Source organism: Mustela erminea, chromosome 6, assembly GCF_009829155.1.
Source record: "Mustela erminea isolate mMusErm1 chromosome 6, mMusErm1.Pri, whole genome shotgun sequence".
Lineage (NCBI taxonomy): Eukaryota > Metazoa > Chordata > Mammalia > Carnivora > Mustelidae > Mustela > Mustela erminea.
In genome coordinates, this window is record NC_045619.1 from 20,971,228 (window position 1) to 20,989,755 (window position 18,528).

Below are 18,528 nucleotides of genomic sequence, written 5' to 3' on the forward strand. Positions count from 1 at the left end.
CTATGCAGGACTTGATGCCAGGATCCTGGGACCATGACCTCAGCGGAAGACAGACACTTAACCAGTTGAGCCAACCAGGTGTCCTGAACATAACTTTTTTTGACCTGTGGTGTTCAAGAGAACACACACACACACACACACACACACACACACACACACACTAAAGATAGAGCCAGAAATTTTAGCATTAATCAGGAGTTCCAGAAAGAGAGAACAGGATAAAAAGAAATAGAAAACGTCATCAAAGAAGTAATGAAATATCCCAAATTTGAAGGAAGAAAGCCTCCAAATTTATAGAGCCAACTAAGTGCAGAGCAAAGTGAATGAAAAACAGCTTTTACTTAGGCATATTGGTGACATTTCATAATGATGAGGTTAAAGAGAAAAATCTTAAGATCCTAGAGAGAAAAAGAAAAAGGATGAAATCAGATTTATTTGAATCAGACTCTCCATTGGTAACATTGGATGCTAACAGACGGTTAAGTAATATATTCAGAGTTCTATGGGAAAATAATATGAACTTTAATTTTAATTTTAAAGGCAAAAATAAGGACAGGGTTTTTTTATTTTTTATTTTTAAAGATTTATTCATGAGAGACAGAAGCAGAGGCAGAGGGAGAAGCAGGCTCCTTGGGGCTCAATCCCAGAACCCCAGGATCATGACCCAAGCCGAAGGCAGATGCTTAACCATCTGAGCCACCCCGTTGCCCAAGGACAATTTTTTTTTTTTTTAATGGAAAGAATTGTTTAGTTAAAATGAAAAATTAGGGTGCCTGGGTGGCTCAGTAGGTTAAGCCTCTGCCTCTGGCTCAGGTCATGATCTCAGGGTCCTGGGATTGAGTCCTGCATCAGACTCTGCTCAGCAGGGGGCCTGCTTTCCTCTCTCTCTCTCTCTCTCTCTCTCTCTCTCTGCCTGCCTTTCTACCTACTTGTGATCTCTCTCTGTCAAATAAATAAAATCTTAAAAATAAATAAATAAAATGAAAAATTAATAAGGAACAGCAATAAGTAAAGAAACTAGTAAAACTTGGAATTGTCTGAATATTTGTTCATGTATAAGGAAAATCGGTATTTTGTAACCAAAATTCTAAATGACCTGTGTATGAGAGGTTGCAATGAGGGGAAAAGGAAGAGAAACAGGGAGATAAAATTGTGCTTTTTTTTTTTAAGTTCTTTTTCCTTCTAAAGGGGAAGTCACACTAGACTTTGATAGAACAATGGGTGTTTAAGTAATACGTGCTGATAATGTATATATAACCTTAGATGACCAAAAATAATGAATAATCTTTAAGCCGTTATGACTGGGGAAAAACCTAGATGAAAATACCCAGTTAATCTAAACAAAAGGCATAGGGTGTTTGGCGTGGCTCAGTTGGTTGAGCGTCTGCCTTCAGCTCAGGTCATGATCTCAGGGTCCTGGGATCGAGTCCCACATCAGGCTCTCTGCTCATGGAGAGCCTGCTTCCTCCTCTCTCTCTCTCTCTCTCTCTGCCTGCCTCTCTGCCTATTTGTGATCTCTCTCTGTCAAATAAATAAATAAAATCTTTAAAAAAAAAAATACAGAAGCACTAAGATAGTGTTAGGAGAAAAAATTCCAGGTATGTCTGGCAAGAAGATAGTCCTTCTAAATAAAATGACAAAAGCACTGAAAATAGGTGGTGGAAAAAAATATATACCAAAGGCTAGGAAAAAGGAAGTGAGTATTAGATAACATTAAAGTTAAAACTAAAAGTAGAGAATGGGACAGAGAGGTGTTTTTTAGAGTTTACTTTTTAGAGCATTTTTATGTTTATAGCAAAACTGAGTGGACAGTATAGAGATTTCCCATATACCTGCTGCCCCCACAGATGCATAGCCTCCCACCTGAGTTACTTGTGTTATGATTGATTGACACATCATCACTCAAAGTCCATAGTTTACATTACAGACATTCTTGGTGTTATACATTGTTTGTAAGTTTGGATAAACTTATAGTGATCTATATCCACCAGTACAGTAATGTACAGAATAGTTTCATTGCCCTGAAAATCTTCTGTACTCTGCGTGTTTATCCTCCCTCCCCACCCCAGCCCCAGTGTTATTACTGTCTCTGTAGTTTTACTTTTTCCAGAATGTCATATACTTGGAATCATCTCTTATGTAGCCTTTCTAGATTGGCTTTTTTCATTTAGTAATATACATTAAAGATTCCTCCATTTTTTTTCAAGGCTTAATAGCTGTTTTCTTTTTAGAGTTGAGTAATTGTATGTGTTTATTTATCCATTCACCTATGCAGGAACATCGAGGTTTCTTCCAGTTTTAGGTAGTTGTAAATAAAACTACTATACACATCCATGTGCAGGTTTTTTTGTGGACGTTTTCAGCTCCCTTGTGTAAATACCAAGGAATGTGATTGCTGGGTCTTATAAGAGTATGTTTAGTTTTGTAAGAAAGTGGCTGTACCATTTCATATTCACACCAGCAGTGAATGAGAATTCTTATTGCTCCACATCCTCTCTAGCATTTGTTGTGTGTTCTGGATTTTGGCTATTCTAAATCATTGTTTAGTGGTAAGTTGTTTTAATTTGCATTTCCCTGATGGTATATGATGTAGAGCATCTTTTCATATGCTTATTTGCCATCTGTATATTTTCTTTGGTGAAGTGCCTCTTAAAGGTGTTGGCCCCAAAGAAAGATTTCATATTGATAAAAGATCTCCGAAAATACACACCATTCATAAACCTTGATCCATCTAACAACATAATTGAAAAATATAGAGCAAACCTGTTTGGAATCCTATCTTAAACTATAATTTTATTGAGAAAATTTAACATTCTTCAGAGTACATTTAAAAATATTTAAGAAATAAGTACATAAAAGTCAGTTATGGGGAATTTGAATAACGTGTTTAACAGCTCTAATTTTATGTATATATGTGTTTATACATGTATATGTGTATGTGTCTATATGAGTATGTATTTGGGTTCAAAAACAGGTAACTTTAAATGCCTATGAAACTTCTGTTTATTGAATCTCAAGGAAATATAACAACGTGCAGACCATTTCTCTCCTTTGAATGAAATTGGGTTTGTCATTAACACGAAAGAGCAGCAGAAAATAAAATATTGATTTTAACATTATATTAAATAATGATAAATTGATAGATTTTAAGACATCCTTGAAGTGGTTCTTGGGGAATTATTGGCAATGGAGTAAGATTAGATTATTTCTAAGACTTCCCCACTCTAAAATTCTGTTACTCAAGATTGATTCTTGGTATTTCTGCCATCCTTAAATGCAGAACCTAACTTACCAAATAATTACAGTTTGCTAAAGAAAACAAACACAATAATGTTGTATATAAGAGGTTTATAATACCTGGAAAAATGCACTTGCATACACATATTGGAGAAATAGAATTAAGTATCAATTTGATGAATAAAATCTGATTTAAAGATCTAGGTGTTTTATGTGACTTTTGATCTTGGGGTTGTGAGTTCAAGCTCCATGTTTTTGATCTTGGGGTTGTGAGTTCAAGCTCCATGTTGGACGTAGAGTTCACTTAAAAAAGATTTTTTTTTTCAATTAAACAGAAGAAATCAAGGTGCTTTGAAATTTCTCCACTTTGAGTGTTTTCCTCTTCATTTCTTATCTATGTTTTACAGTTAGGTATATATTTTGCCAATTGCATACTGTATTTTAATGCATTAGTTGAAGACAAAAGCAAATCACTGGTCAGGCAAAGATATATATTTGCATGAAGATCATTTCGGTATGGAAATTCTGTTTGCATTTGTCTTCTAAAAAGTTGTGTGTTCACTCGGCGTTAGGGAAATACAAATCAAAACCACAGTGAGATACCACCTCACACTAGTCAGAATGCCTGAAATTAACAAGTCAGGAAATGACAGATGCTGGCGAGGATGCGGAGAAAGGGGAACCCTCCTCCACTGTTGGTGGGAATGCAAGCTGGTGCAACCATGCTGGAAAACAGCATGGAGGTTCCTCAAAAATTTGAAAATAGAGCTACCCTACGACCCAGCAATTGCACCACTGTGTATTTACCCTAAAGATACAAATGTAGTGATCTGAAGGGCCACGTGCACCCGAATGTTTATAGCAGGAATGTCCACAATAGCCAAACTATGGAAAGAACCTAGAAGTCCATCAACAGATTAATGGGTAAAGAAGATGTGGTGTATATCTATGCAATGGAATACTATGCAGCCATCAAAAGAAATGAAATCTTGCCATTTGCGACAATGTGGATGGAACCAGAGGGTATTACGCTTAGTGAAATAAGTCAATTGGGGAAAGACAACTATCATATGATCTCCCTGATATAAGGAAGTGGAGATGCAATGTGGGGGGGTTTGGGGGGTAGGAAAAGAGTAAACGAAAAAAGATGGGATCGGGAGGGAGACAAACCATAAGAAACTCTTAATCTCACAAAACAAACTGAAGGTTGCTGGGGGCAGGGGTGGGTGTTGGGAAACGGTGGTTGGGTTATGGACTTTGGGGTGGGTATGTGCTGTGGTGAGTGCTGTGAAGTGTGTAAACCTAGCGATTCACAGACTTGTACCCCTAGGGCTAATGATACATTATATGTTTATAAAAAAGTATTTTAAAAAAAAGTGAGTTTCAAAAAAATCACATCTGAATTATTAGTCTACCCTAATGAAGGCAAGATAATATCTTTTTATTTTTTCATTATGTCATGTCTCACATATATTTACCTTATTTCTACATTTTGGAAAACTAGAAGCTGATCTTCATTAAATGTATTATATTTTATAAATATTTTTTTCTTATGTCTTTAAATTGACGCTTATTTGGGTCTTTTCAGCAAAGCAGTTTAGGTAGTGATGACATGTTAGAAGAAAAGGCATATCCTAGATTTTTAAAAAAATATAAACTCAAAGTGTGAGAACTCAGGCATCAAAATATCAAGACTCAGAGTACTATATGAATTTAAACAGCAGCTCTCATACATGTAAATTATTGTAGATATATATTTCAGAAACTTATTGGGATGATGGAAAAGTATGTTGTGTTACTGAGGATATTAGCATTGTACAAAATCAAAGATAATTTATTTTAAAGTTTTTTTCCATTGGCACTGGAAAGAGCGTATTTTAAACCTAAACAGATATGCTTTGTTTTTATATAGAGTGTCTCATATTTTACTTTAATGTGTTCCTAAAAGCAGTGTCATGAAGCAGATTGTTAATATTTGATGACTGATGTTGTGTTATTTTTCTTATGATGTGGAAATAATTGCATTAGTCTTCAGTGCATGAAGTATATAATGTAACACATAGCCTAGTATATCACCCATATAGCTAGTATGGTAATGTATTATAAATATGACTTAAACTAATACACCAGACATAATAAATCACTATTAACAATTTTATGTGCTGCTTAGAAGTTATAAGGGCATTGGGGGATGATTTGAATGGCCTGACTTTCTCAAACAGCTCTTTAAGAAATGGTAAGCTATGCTGGGTTTTTTCCTCCCCTGAAGCAGATGTATTTAGCAAGGAAGAGAATTGAAAAGAATCTTATTGGTAGCTATTTCAAAATTAGTTGTAGGTGTTTGTTGCTGTGATAACGTAATGGCAGCTTACCTGATACTGTTCTTCATTTCTTCCTGTTCTTTGAGTTTATTCTGAGGTATACTAGCAGCTGCTCTAATGTGATTAAATAAGGTATAATCATAAAGGAAGAGGTGCTTTCATACCTATTTTGCTGCTTATCATAGTACTTCACACTTTCTTGGGACATATCATAGTACTTCACACTTTCTTGGGACATTCTTAAATACAATTAGCAGTTTTTAAATAACCGCTTTAAATTAGAGAGACTTATAATTTTTCAAAAAATTACAAAACTAAACTACAGTTTATTTCTTGTTCCAGTGAAATATGACTAATTAGATATAAATAAGACTATTAATAAGAGAAAAAGGAAATGTTTGTTGGTGAGTGTATATATGTATGTGATGTATGTGTATATACCATGCCATGTGTATATGGTATTATTAATTACTTTTAATAGTAGTATACTGGCTCATAGCATTTTTCCAACCCAGTACAGGTGGGGCTTGGCATACTCCCATCGGGAGCAATAGCTATTATGGCACTGGTTCTCAACCAAAAGGATTGTGAGGAAGGGACTATTAGATTTTATCAGAATGCTGTAGGGGAGTGGTGCTGTACATTTAAAGGTCTGTGATAAGAAACTCTGCCATTCACTTTCCTAGAATTATTGCTGTAATGGTTCCTAACTGGAAAGGTTATGAAACCTGGTGATCTGTGTAAAACCTAAACTCTGAAGCGTCTGTATGACCAGAGAAGAAAAATGAATAGAAATCTTCTATTGGAATAAACAAATAACTAGTAAAGTCTATATTTAAAAGTCAAATATTTATCAATACCTACTGTGGTATTATTAATGATTAATATTTGAATAATGCCTGCCAATTTATAACGTTCTTTTACATGAAGTATTAACTAATTTCATTCTTACAGACCCTTTGAGATAATTGAGGCAAGTATTCTTATCACCTCTGCTTTGCAAATGAAGAAATTTAAGTTTAGACGTGTCAGGTAACTTCTTCAGGTTGAAGGAGCCTGTGCTGGGGGATAAGTAGGTTACTGTAAGATACTGCACATTTCATCTATGAATGGCATAGATTTGTTCATGAAAATTTGTCCTAAAAACTTGGAAGAAACGCTTTTAAAGCAAATAAAAGGAAATAGGCCTTTCTACTGTAATAGACTCCGGTCACCCGCTTCGGTCACAGTTTTTCTGTCTTCCTCTCTCTCTCCAGTCCTGCTCTTTACATTCTTCCTGCTGCCCCTTCTTTCCCATTTCCTTCCTTTTTTTCTCTTCCTTTTCTCTTCCTGTCTCCTCCTCCCTAAATACCCTCCCTCTTTCTTTCCCCTCACCCCATACATCCCTCTGTCTTCCCATCCTCCCTCCCCTGCCTTCTCCACTCCATCTCTCTTCCGCCTTCTCTATCTCGTTCCTTTTTTCCCCTCTCCGCTATGTCTTCCTCTTCCCTTCTATCCCTCTCCTACCCATTTCTCTCCTCATTCCATCTCACAATGATTGAAATAAATGGATTTCAGAATTACTTAGTGTTTTTTTCATTATTATTAGTATCCGATGAGTAGTGGGATGTAAGCTAAATAGAATTAAGTCCTGGGTCCTCTACTATCCTAACTATAGTTAATGTAACCCAACTCTTATCTTTAGTTTATATTAGCATTCCAGGTCAGATTTCATGTAAAAGAAGTTTTGTTCCTTTAAAAGTTTGAGAATGAAAGTACGTTATAAATGACTAAATTACTAGTTTTTTATGGTTGAAAGACTGGAGAACTTGGCTTTCCCTTGGCATAGTGTTTAGGTTTCTCTTATAGTCAATACCAAGCTGAAGGTATGCTAGTCTGAACCAGTACAACAATTTTTGTAGTTTTTTTCTACTTATACTACTAAAAACATAATCGATCCAAGACAATATCATAAAAAATAGTTTCTGATTTGAGACCACTGTAAAATGAAGCCAAGAACAGACCAAAACTGAACTTGATGGCACTTAACCATGTAGATAGAACTATTCCATTATCTATATATATAGATAATGGAATTTGTCTATCTTTATATATACAGAATAGGGGTAGAATTGAGAGAATCTTCATGGAGGGTAATTTGGCAGTAAAATTTAAAGCTTTAAAAATTTAAAGCTTTAAAAAATGTTTGTTTTTTACACTTGATCTACTTTATCCACTTCTTGGAATCTTTTTAAGGAGAATACTATGTTAAGCAGATACTACTCTTCAGTCCACTTAATATAATTTGATTTGGCAAACTGCCATTCGCTGATTTTATGTTATTTTGGTGGACTGATAATCATGTGACCCTATCACAAAAGTGGGAATAAGGTATAGCTTGACCAATCAAAAGACTTCAGCCTTTGGGACATAGTGACATGTGTTGACTGTGACCCCAGTGTTGAGTCTTTTTGATGAATTGATAAGGACAGAGAGAGAGAAAGGGTCACAGGCTGTAGAGCTTACTTATTTGGGGGTCACCGGTAACCACCTTTGCCATCATGCAACTGGTCCAACACAAAGGAAAGGAAACATGGACTTGAGAAATAGGTTCCTAAAATGACAGTCCTGAAGACATTTTATGAACCCCAGAATCCAGCCATGACTGAATGCACCATCACTTAGACTCCCTATTCAAGTCAAATATTCTTCCTTTTTTATTTAAAACTTTTTTTTTTTCAATTGAAGCAGAGTTGGCACATAATGTTACATTAGTTTTAGGTGCATTTTCTTTTTTAAAAGCAAGTTTTTTGAGTTGGGCTTCTATTCCCTGGCAACCAAAGTGCTCTATGTGTAATCCAAAAAGTAAGAAAATATGTTGATGTGTGAAGATACTCACTGCTTTGTGTTTTATAATTATTTTTTAATAAAAACATTTTTGAGATATAATTCACATACCATACCATTCATCCAATTAAAATACATAACTCAGTGGTATTTAGTATGCTCACAAATGGTACAATCATCACCACAGTTTTAGAACATTTTCTTCACCCTAAAAAAAACCCCATCCCTACCAGCAGTCTCTCCCTAATCCTTCTTCTGCTGTAGGCAACCACTACTTTACTTTTCATCTCAATAGATTTTCCCATCCTGGATACTTCATAAAAGTGAAATCACACAATATTATTGTCTTTTGTGACTTCTTTTTCTTGATATTTTCTAAATTCATTAGTGTTGTTGTGTATATTAGTATTTCATTCCTTTGTATGGCCAAATAATATAATATTTGTTATATGGGGCACACTGCATTTTGTTTCTCCAGCCATTGCTTAATGGACATTTGAGTCATTTTTGCTTTTTGGTTATTATGAATTATACTGCTATAAATGTTTGTATAAGTTTGTTTCTCTTGGGTATATATCTAAGAATAGAATTATTGGGACATATGATAAATTTTTAATCATCTGAGGAATTGCTAGACTGTTCTCCAAAGTGGCGGCATCATTGTGCATATTTACCAGTGTTTGAGGGTGCCAACTTCACCTGTTTGCCAACAGTCATTATTAAATGACTTTTTGATTATAGACATTTGTGGGTATGAAGTGTTTATCATAATAGTTTTGGGTTTGTTTATTTTTTTATTATGATAAGTGTATTCTTGAAGCCCCATCACCTATTTCACCCCATCCCCCCACCCACCTCTCCTGTGGTAACCATCAGTTTGTTCTGTACACTCAAGAGTTTGTTTCTTGGTTTTGTCAGTCTCTCTTTTTTTCTTTGCTCATTTGCTTTGTTTCTTAAATTCCACATATGTGTGAGATTGCATGGCATTTGTCTTTGAGTGACTTATTTTGTTGAGCATTATACTGTCTAGCTCTAGCCATGTCATTGCAAATGGCAAGATTTCATTCTTTTTTACTGCTAATAATATTCCATTCTAGTATAGACCACATCTTCTTTATCCATTCATCTATCCGTGGACATTAGGGCTGCTTCCATAGTTTGGCTGTTGTAAATAATGTTTCAATAAACTTATTAGTAGTGCATGTATCCCTTTGAATTAGTGTTTTTGTATTTTGGGGGGTAGATACCCAGTACTGTGATTACTGGGTCAAAGGCTAGTTCTATTTTTAACTTTTTGAGAAACTTCCATACCATTTTCCACATTGGTTGCACCAGTTTGCATTATCTCCATCAGTGTACAGTGTTTCTTTTTCTCTACATCCTCAACACTTACTGTTTCTTGTGTGTTTGATTTTAGCCATTCTGACAGGTATGAGGTGCTATCTCATTATAGTTTTGGTTTGCATTTCCATGATATTGGTGAGTGACGTTGGGCATCTTTTCATGTGTCTCTTGGCCATCTGAATGTCTTCTTTGAAGAAATATCTGTTCAGTTCATTTCTTCTGCCATTTTTTCATTGGAGTATTTGGATTTTGAGTGTTAGGTTGTATCACTTCTCTATATATTTTGGATACTAACCCTTTATCGGCAATGTCATTTGCAAATATCTTCTCCTAAGGGTACCTGAGTGGCACAGTTGGTTAGGTGTCCTACTTTTGGTTTCAGCTCAGGTCATGATCTCAGAGTGGTGAGATCGAGCCCACCTCTGGCTCCATGCTTAGTGCAGAGTCTGCCTGAGAGTCTCTCTCCCTCTCCCTTTGCCCCCGCTGCCCTCCCTCCCCTGCTCATACACTTGCTTGCTCTCTCTCAAATAAATAATAAGTAAATAAATAAATCTTTTCCCATTCCCTAGGATGCCTTTTAGTTTTGTTGATTGTTTCCTTTGCTGTGCAGAAACTTTTTATTTTGATGTAGTCCCAATAGTTTATTTTTGCTTTTGTTACCCTTGCCTCAGAAGACTTACCTAGAAAAACATTGCTATGGCTGATATCGAAGAGATTACTGAAAACTTTTAGTTTTCTGAGCATAAATTTTATACTTTCTTTTGTTAAATTTATTTTTAAGTTTTTTATTCCTTTTGATGACATTTTAAATAAATTGTTTCTTCATTTCAGTTTTGATTGTTTATTGCAAGTATTTAGAATTAACAGTTGATTTTTGTATATTGACCTTGTATCTTGCCAGGAAGTCTGAAATCATTTGTTAGTTCTAAGAGTTTTTTAGTGGACTTTTTAGTTGGGTTTTTTTTTTTTTCTATATACAAGATCATGTCATCTGTGAATAAAGATAGTTTCATTTTATCTTTTCTAATCAGGATTCCTTTTACTTTGTTCGCCTAATTGCATTGGCTAGAACCTCTGGGACAAGGTTGAGTAAAAATGTTGAGAACAAATATCTTTGTCTTATTCCTGATCTTAGTGGGAAAACATTCAGTTTCTTACCATTAAGTATGGTATTAACTGTGGGTTTTTTGTAGATGCTCTGTATCAAGTTGAGGAAGTTTCCTTCTGTTCCTTGTCTGCAGAGTGTTTTTTTCATGGGAAAGTGTTGATTTTATTAAAATTTTTTTGGCATCTATTGAGATGATCATGGGGCTCTTGTTTTATTGTATTGATGTGATGTGTTACATTAATTGACTTTTGGATATTAAATTACTCTTATATTCCTGGGATAAATTTCACTTGACCATGGTATCTAATTTTTTATATACATTGCTGGGTTCAGTTTGCTAATATTTTGTTGAGGATTTTTATGTTCATATTTCTAAGGATATTGATTTTAGTTTTCTTGTGATTTGTCTGGCTTCACATAATGAATTCAGAAATGCTTCTCAATTTTTAGAAAAGTTTGTAAAGATTTGTAATTAATTGTTATTTAAACCTTTGATATAATTCACCATTGAAACCCCCTGGGCCTGGACTTTTCTCTGTGGTCAGTTTTTTTAATTCTTATTTCAACCTCTTTATTTGCTATATGTGTATTTGCATTGTCCATTTCTTTTTGAGTCCATTTTAGTAGTTTGGTAGTTATTCTGTTTCATGTAAGTTATCTAATTTATTGGCATACAATTGTTCATAGTATTTCTTTAAGTCATTTTTATTTCTGTAAGATTGATAGTAATGTGACATTTTTAATTTCTGATTCTGGTAATTTTGTTTTTTTTTTGTCAGTTTAAACTTTGGTTGACTTTGTTTATCTTTTCAGTAAATAAGATTTTTTGTTTATTGACTTTATTGCTTTTCTGTTTAATAATAATGTCTTCATACTAATAGAGATATATTTTTTAAAGTATTTTTTAACAATAGAACTTAGTATTTATCATATATTTTACAATGTTATTTGAGCATTTTGTTTGTCTGGTCAGATTCTCAGATGCTTAACACTGGAAATGATTTGAAAAAAAAAGTCAAAAGTGACTCACTGCTGCTTACCAGTGAAAAGTATGATCTGAAGAAACAACACAGTGTCACTCAAGCCACTCAGACGAGTCCAGAGGTTCCTTGGCCTTCTCAGTCAGTTAACTTTCCTGAATGCTGCTTTGACTTTACTAGGGAACAGGTAATGGGAAAATTAATTTATTCTCATTCAGTTTGGGCAATTAAAATATTAGATATGAAAAAGTTGAAACATTATTTATTTACTTATTTGAATAATGTTTCTTGAGTGCTTGTTTATGAGTGTTTGCCTAGGCACTGTGTTAGATGCTATAGAAATAGTGTCGAGTGAGACTGGGATATTCCGTCTTCACAGAGGTTGTAGTCTAGGAGAGTACTAGTTCTTGGAATCTGGAAAAGATTCCTGGAGGATATTTATTTTTTCGTCTTAATTGTTAACTTTGCATAAGTATTGTAATATTTCAGAATTGGAAAATATTTTTAAACAACTTTAATACAGTCTAACTTTCTGCAGTGCTATCAGTATATTTTTAAAAGTTTTTCCTCTCAGGCTCTTTTCCATAATCTTTCAAAACAATTATTATTCTAGTAATACACTATATTTTGTTAACATGGTTTAACAAATATTTTTCCATATTGCTATGTATGCTTCATATTTATTGTTAATGGCAGAGTAACATGGTTGTGAATATACTGTCATTTCTTATCCTTCCTCTTAATATTTGTTAATATTTTAACATTTGAGCTGTTCTTCTTGTTATTACAATATCTAGTAGAATTTTAATTCTTTATGGTAGAACCAAAGAATGAGTTCATTCATCTGTTCACCAGGATTTTTTGGATGTCAACTTTGAGCTAAGAATGTAAAATTGAACAATGTATCATCCCTATCATGAAACTCAAAAGTCTAGTAGGAAAGTTGGGGGTGTGTAATTTGAGGTCATAACATACCATATCAAGTGTTGTGCTGGAGACTGGAGAAATATAGGGAAATACCCAACTTGGTCTATAAGGCAGGAATTCTTAGGCTGGGACTAAAAGAAGTTTGAGAGGGGCGCCTTGGTGGCTCAATGGGTTAAGCCTCTTCCTTCAGCTCAGGTCATGATCTCAGGGCCCTGGGGTCGAGCCCCACATCGGCCTCTCTGCTTAGCAGGGAGCCTGCTTCCCCCTCTCTCTCTGCCTGTCTCTCTACCTACTTCTGATCTATCGCGGTCTATTGAATAAATAAAATCTTTTAAAAAGAAATAAAAGAAGTCTGAGAACTCTTTGAAGTTAAATGTATATGTATTAATATATTTGTATAAATGTATTTGGGGGGGGAGAAAGTTCTTATTTTTATCATTAAATCTTCATGGTTAGGGTTTAGGGAATAGTTCCAAGAGGATAATATACTTGAACTGAGTCTTTTCTTTTTTTTAAAGATTTCTTTTATTTATTTGACAGTGAGAAACACAGCAAGAAAGGAAACACAAGCAGAGGAGTAGGAGAGGGAAAAGCAGGCTTCCTGCCAAGCAGGGAGCCTAATGTGGGGTTCAATCCCAGGACCCTGGGATCATGACATGAGCCGAAGGCAAACACTTAACGACTGAGCTACCCAGGCACCCCTGAGCTGTCTTAATCTTGATCTTTTGGCCATCTAGATGAAAATATTTAAAGAGAATATTCATAATATAGGTCAGAGATATTCAGAATATGGCTCTGTAGCTCAAGACAGAGGTTTGTGCTGGATCAAGTTATGTGATAAAGCCATAGGAGTAGATGAGATCATCTAAGAGAGTGACTCAAGTGATAAGATGACCAGTTATGGAATCTAACGGTGTAGTAAAATTTAAGGGTTCATAAACAGCAGAGGAAGAGAAGAAATGTCTGTAGGTGGAAAGAGATAAACATGAAACAGCTGAGGCGTGAAAGTCAAAAGAGAGAGGCTTAGGAAGGAAGAGCAAGGTGAGCGGTGTGTAAACCACAGAGATGTCTAGAGAAACTGAAATTAAACAAAGGCACCAATAGATTTGGAAATTAGGAGTGAATTCTTGTTTTAAATTGCTGAGTCAAAACTTATGAACATTTTAAAGTGCTTCTCCAAGCAATTTCAGCTTAAGTCACTCTCTCCAGCATTGGGTATTTTTACTACCCCATGTGTCACACCTTTAGATGCTATGTGAATAGTCTGTATTTTCTTAAAATGATTAAATTCTCTTATTTTCCAAATTTATCATTTCAGCTCATGGAAGAGAATGAATCTCTTAAACAGGAATTGGCCAAAGCTAAAATGGCTCTTGCAGAGGCTCACTTGGAAAAAGATGCTCTTCTTCATCATATAAAGAAGATGACAGTTGAATAGCAGGAGTGGCAGTCAAAAATTCAAATTAGAGCTGTGGAGTAGGGAGGTTATATTTATAATGTTATGTTACCAGTTAGTGAAAGACTTTCCTTTTCATGAAAAGACAATAAAATAAAATACAATGTGATGAAGTAGTAGACTGTTCCAAAGCCAGTTTGGAAGGTATTAGGTACGGCATTACAATCTTCCGTTTGTGTTTTGGGGTTTAATCAAACTCTTTTAAACTGGTGTGATAGAGGGAAGTCAACAAATACTGTAAAATAATCACATGCCTAATGGAAAGATGTCATTTCCTAATTTTGATATCACATTATAGGCACTTTTTAAAAAGAAAAATGGAAATCTGTTGTGTTCTCACAGATTGCTGATTTTATTTATCACTATTTGTTAATAATTTACTATTATTTACAAAGATTCAAATGCTTTTAGGGCTAATGTAATTTAAAAGGAGGCTTACATTTTAAATGTTATTAGAATTATGTACTTAAATCTATAATTATTTAATTACTGTGGAAAAGTCCAATCAAGTTAATAAATTATATTGACTGGGTTCAAAAATTTGAAAATCATCACCCTACTGATCTTACAAAGTAACTTGAGAGTGTGAAAAAGAAATCATTTAAAATGATGAATAAACTGTATAAGTTAAAGATAATAATTTTCAACTAAAAGGATCATACAAATGTAAAAATAAAAAGCACAAACTGTAAAAAGCAAAACATTACAGTATATGGCCAGCTGATTTAAAAAATATTACTTGTACATTCCTTTAAACAGTTATTGTTAGAAGTAAAAGAGTAATTTAACAATCCTAAATTTGGCAGCATTTATAACTATAAAAATTTTAATTAGTACTATTTATATTATTTATCTTTTCTCTGTTTAAGGAGGGGAATGTTTTCAGAGAATTTTTTTTCATATACATAAAATAATTTCATACCATTCTTGTATTACCATTAGGTAGATGTTTGCACATACTGTATTTATAAAGCTAGTTTTGATTAAAAGTGTATGTGACATAAATACTATCTTCTATAATAAGAATAATTAGTAAACTTTGAATTCTATTTTCTAGGGATTGTTAAGGTTGAAACCAACACAAGAGAGAAAATCATGCGCTATGAAATAAGTTTATGAGTGTTTAAGAAACCGACATTTTTAAAGATTTACAATATATTTCTGATAGAATTAAATTAAGTGGGTCTATTTTAAAATTAACATTCTTAAAACAAATATATCCAAGCTATAACATGAAACAGCTCAGACTACTCTTTCTTTAAGATACTTGAAAATTTTAAACAACATTATGATACTTTATGGTGCTTTGCTTGTTAGGCATGACTTATACAGCCATCCCTGTATCTGAATACTTAGATGAAATTACATCTTTCATTTACATTAAGTGTTGGGGTGATTTAGATTTCACTGAAAATAATACTGCCCCCCCCCCTTCTGTAACATCCATTTTCATTATTTAATAGTACAGACCCTGTTTTGGGAGCTAAGGTTACAGCAAAGAACAAATTAAATTACTTTTTTTTTTTTTTTTTTACCCTCAGAGTATTTTAAAAATCACATTAAACCATGTTAATCTAAAACTGTATCTTAGGCTTAGATTAAAAGCAGAGGTCTAGTTAAGGATTAAAAACATATAGCTCATATCCATAGTTTAGAGTGCTTTTGATTTGTAGGTAAGTATTCAACAACAGCCTCTTATAGAAAAGCAGGATTGATGGGTCATTAATATCTTCAGAACTGACAGTTTCTCAGGATTGACCCCTTTGCTCCATAGAAGTTTTAAATTTATGGTATGATTATTTAGCGTTTACAGAAGCTGAATGTTTTACTTATTCCTCTTCAGTTTACTTGGCCTTCTCAAGAAAAGTACATAAACAGTAGAGATAATTAACATGGATCTGAGCATTCTTGTATGCTTTGTTGGATTTTTTAAAATTTATAGTGAGTACTATTTTTATAGAGATTTAAAATTCATAAAGCACTTTGAAAAACATCTCATGTAATTCTCACAACAAATCTGGGAGGTAGGTATTACTCATATATTAGAAGTTAAAAAAAAAAAAAAAACCCCTAAGGCTTAAAATGAACAAGTGATTTGACTGACATATTCACAATACTGTGACCTTTTGATTTAGATCCCAGTTATATGCTTTTATTTTCCCTTCCTCATTAATTCACAGATTTTGCCAGAGGTGGAGAGAGGAATCCCTTATTTTCTTTTGTCTGTTTTTCTTTTAAAGATCAATATATTTTTAATTGTGTGTGTGATGTGCATATATTTTTTCAAACTATAATGGGAGAATTTTTGTTTATGTTATCGCCAACCTTTTTCAGTGTGAGAAGTATAGGAATAACCCTATGATAAACTTACCAGTTACTTAATGACCATAAATTAGAAAAAAGTTGCCATATTTTGATTTTTTTTTTTTCCCCTAAATCTCTAGCAGAGATGTTAGTGATCAGGGAAGGAAATGGTAATCATGTTTTGCCTTTTAATTTTATGTACATCATAAACATTTTCTTGGTATTTTGTATTTTTTTCTTTTCTTATTTTGTCCTGGAATTTCAAAAGACCACCATGTGACATTAGTTGTGATGAAATGTTATATTAATTTAAGCGATGTAGGAATGGCTATGTGTGATCGCACAAAAATACATGTGGGATATTAACCAGAAACTCCTTTCTGGATTTTTATTGTAGTTGTTTGATATTTGTCCCTATAGGAGTTTGACTTCAAGTTTGTTTTTAACCTACACTCTAATCAAGGCATTTCCTATTTCCGTGAATGGTACCACTATCACCCTGGTTCCCAAACTAGTAACCTAGAGCTATTCTTAAATACTTTCCGTCCTGTCACCTCTGAAATGTGTCTGCATCTTTCTGCTTCTCCCCATCTCCCTAACTATAATCAGCACCATTTGTCTGCTTTACTGCAGTTGCCTCCTAACTCTTCTTCCTACAGCTACTATGGCCCTCCTCTGATCCACCCTACTGCAGGCATAATTCTCTTTTGAAGTGCAGTTTTAATGAAGGCAACCCACCTACCCCTATCTCACCCCTTGAGACATTCTAATGGCTTTTTCTTATTTTTTTTTTAAAGATTTTATTTATTTATTTGACATAGAGAGATCACAGTAGGCAGAGAGGCAGGCAGAGAGAGAGAGGAGGAAGCAGGCTCCCTGCTGAGCAGAGAGCCCGATGCGGGACTCGATCCCAGGACCCTGAGATCATGACCTGAGCTGAAGGCAGCGGCTTAACCCACTGAGCCACCCAGGCGCCCTCTAATGGCTTTTTCTTGCTCTTAACAGGAAAACAAAAATATTTATGTGACCTATATGTTAGAGCCAGTATTTACTTTTTAGTATAATTCTGGGCATTAAAAGAGTTAATGTCTCAAAATATTAAAACAGTGGCTCGCACATAATTTTAAAAACACTCAATAGGGGCACCTGGGTGACTCAGTTTATTGTCTGCCTTTGTTTGGGTCATGATCCCAGGGTCTTGGAATTGAGCCCCACATCAGGCTCCCTGCTCAGCGGGGAGCCTGCTTCCTCCTCTCTCCCTCTACCATGTCTCCTGCTCGTGCTCTTTGGTGTCTCTCTCCATCAAATAGATAAAATCTTTTTTTTTTTTTTTTTTAAGATTTTTTTTATTTATTAATTTGACAGAGAGAAATCACAAGTAGACGGAGAGGCAGCCAGAGAGAGAGAGAGAGAGAAGCAGGCTCTCCGCTGAGCAGAGAGCCCGATGCGGGACTCGATCCCAGGACTCTGAGATCATGACCTGAGCCGAAGGCAGCGGCTTAACCCACTGAGCCACCCAGGCGCCCGAAATAGATAAAATCTTAAAAAAATAAAAATAAAAATAATAAAAACATTCAGTAGAGGTTAGTTGCTATTACTGCTGCTTAGCCTCATTGTACACCATGTTTCAGTTACTAATTGGTACTTCATTGCACTTGAAGTATATGGAATAAGTAAGAATTAAACTGCTGCTTCTACTGAAGGAGCCTTTGTTCATGTCCCTTTGGCCTGAAATACCTTCCCCTGTTCATGGCTGAGTTGAATTCTTATTTGTATTTCAGATCTTAGTTTATTCATCACTTCCTCAGGGAAGGATTCCTTAATTTCAGTCACGTAGTAAGACCCACTGTTGTATATTATCACATGAACACACACCTCTACTTAACATTGAACATCTTTGTAATTATACATATTTGATTAATGTAGACTCTAGACTATAAACTCCATGAGGACAGGAACTGTGTTTTTGTTGTCTGTTCAATTTTGGATTCCTTATGCTTCATACATGTTTAGTACATAGTAGGT

At 34.5% G+C, this 18,528-nt stretch overlaps 1 protein-coding gene across 3 annotated transcripts in view; it reads left to right on the forward strand.

Annotated features, from left to right (window-relative positions):
- The window catches only part of UHRF1BP1L (UHRF1 binding protein 1 like), a 107,095-nt gene extending 91,658 nt beyond the window's left edge, over window positions 1–15,437 (forward strand). For 2 of the 3 annotated variants that reach the window (XM_032346650.1, XM_032346648.1), the window contains 2 exons: window positions 11,810–12,003; window positions 14,062–15,437. In XM_032346650.1, the coding sequence (XP_032202541.1) occupies window positions 11,810–12,003; window positions 14,062–14,181 (314 nt within the window). In that variant the 3' untranslated portion in view covers window positions 14,182–15,437. Of the gene's footprint in view, window positions 1–11,809; window positions 12,004–14,061 lie in introns of those variants that run through there. The other variant, XR_004286676.1, reaches the window with a different exon arrangement.
- Window positions 15,438–18,528: the final 3,091 nt, after the last annotated feature.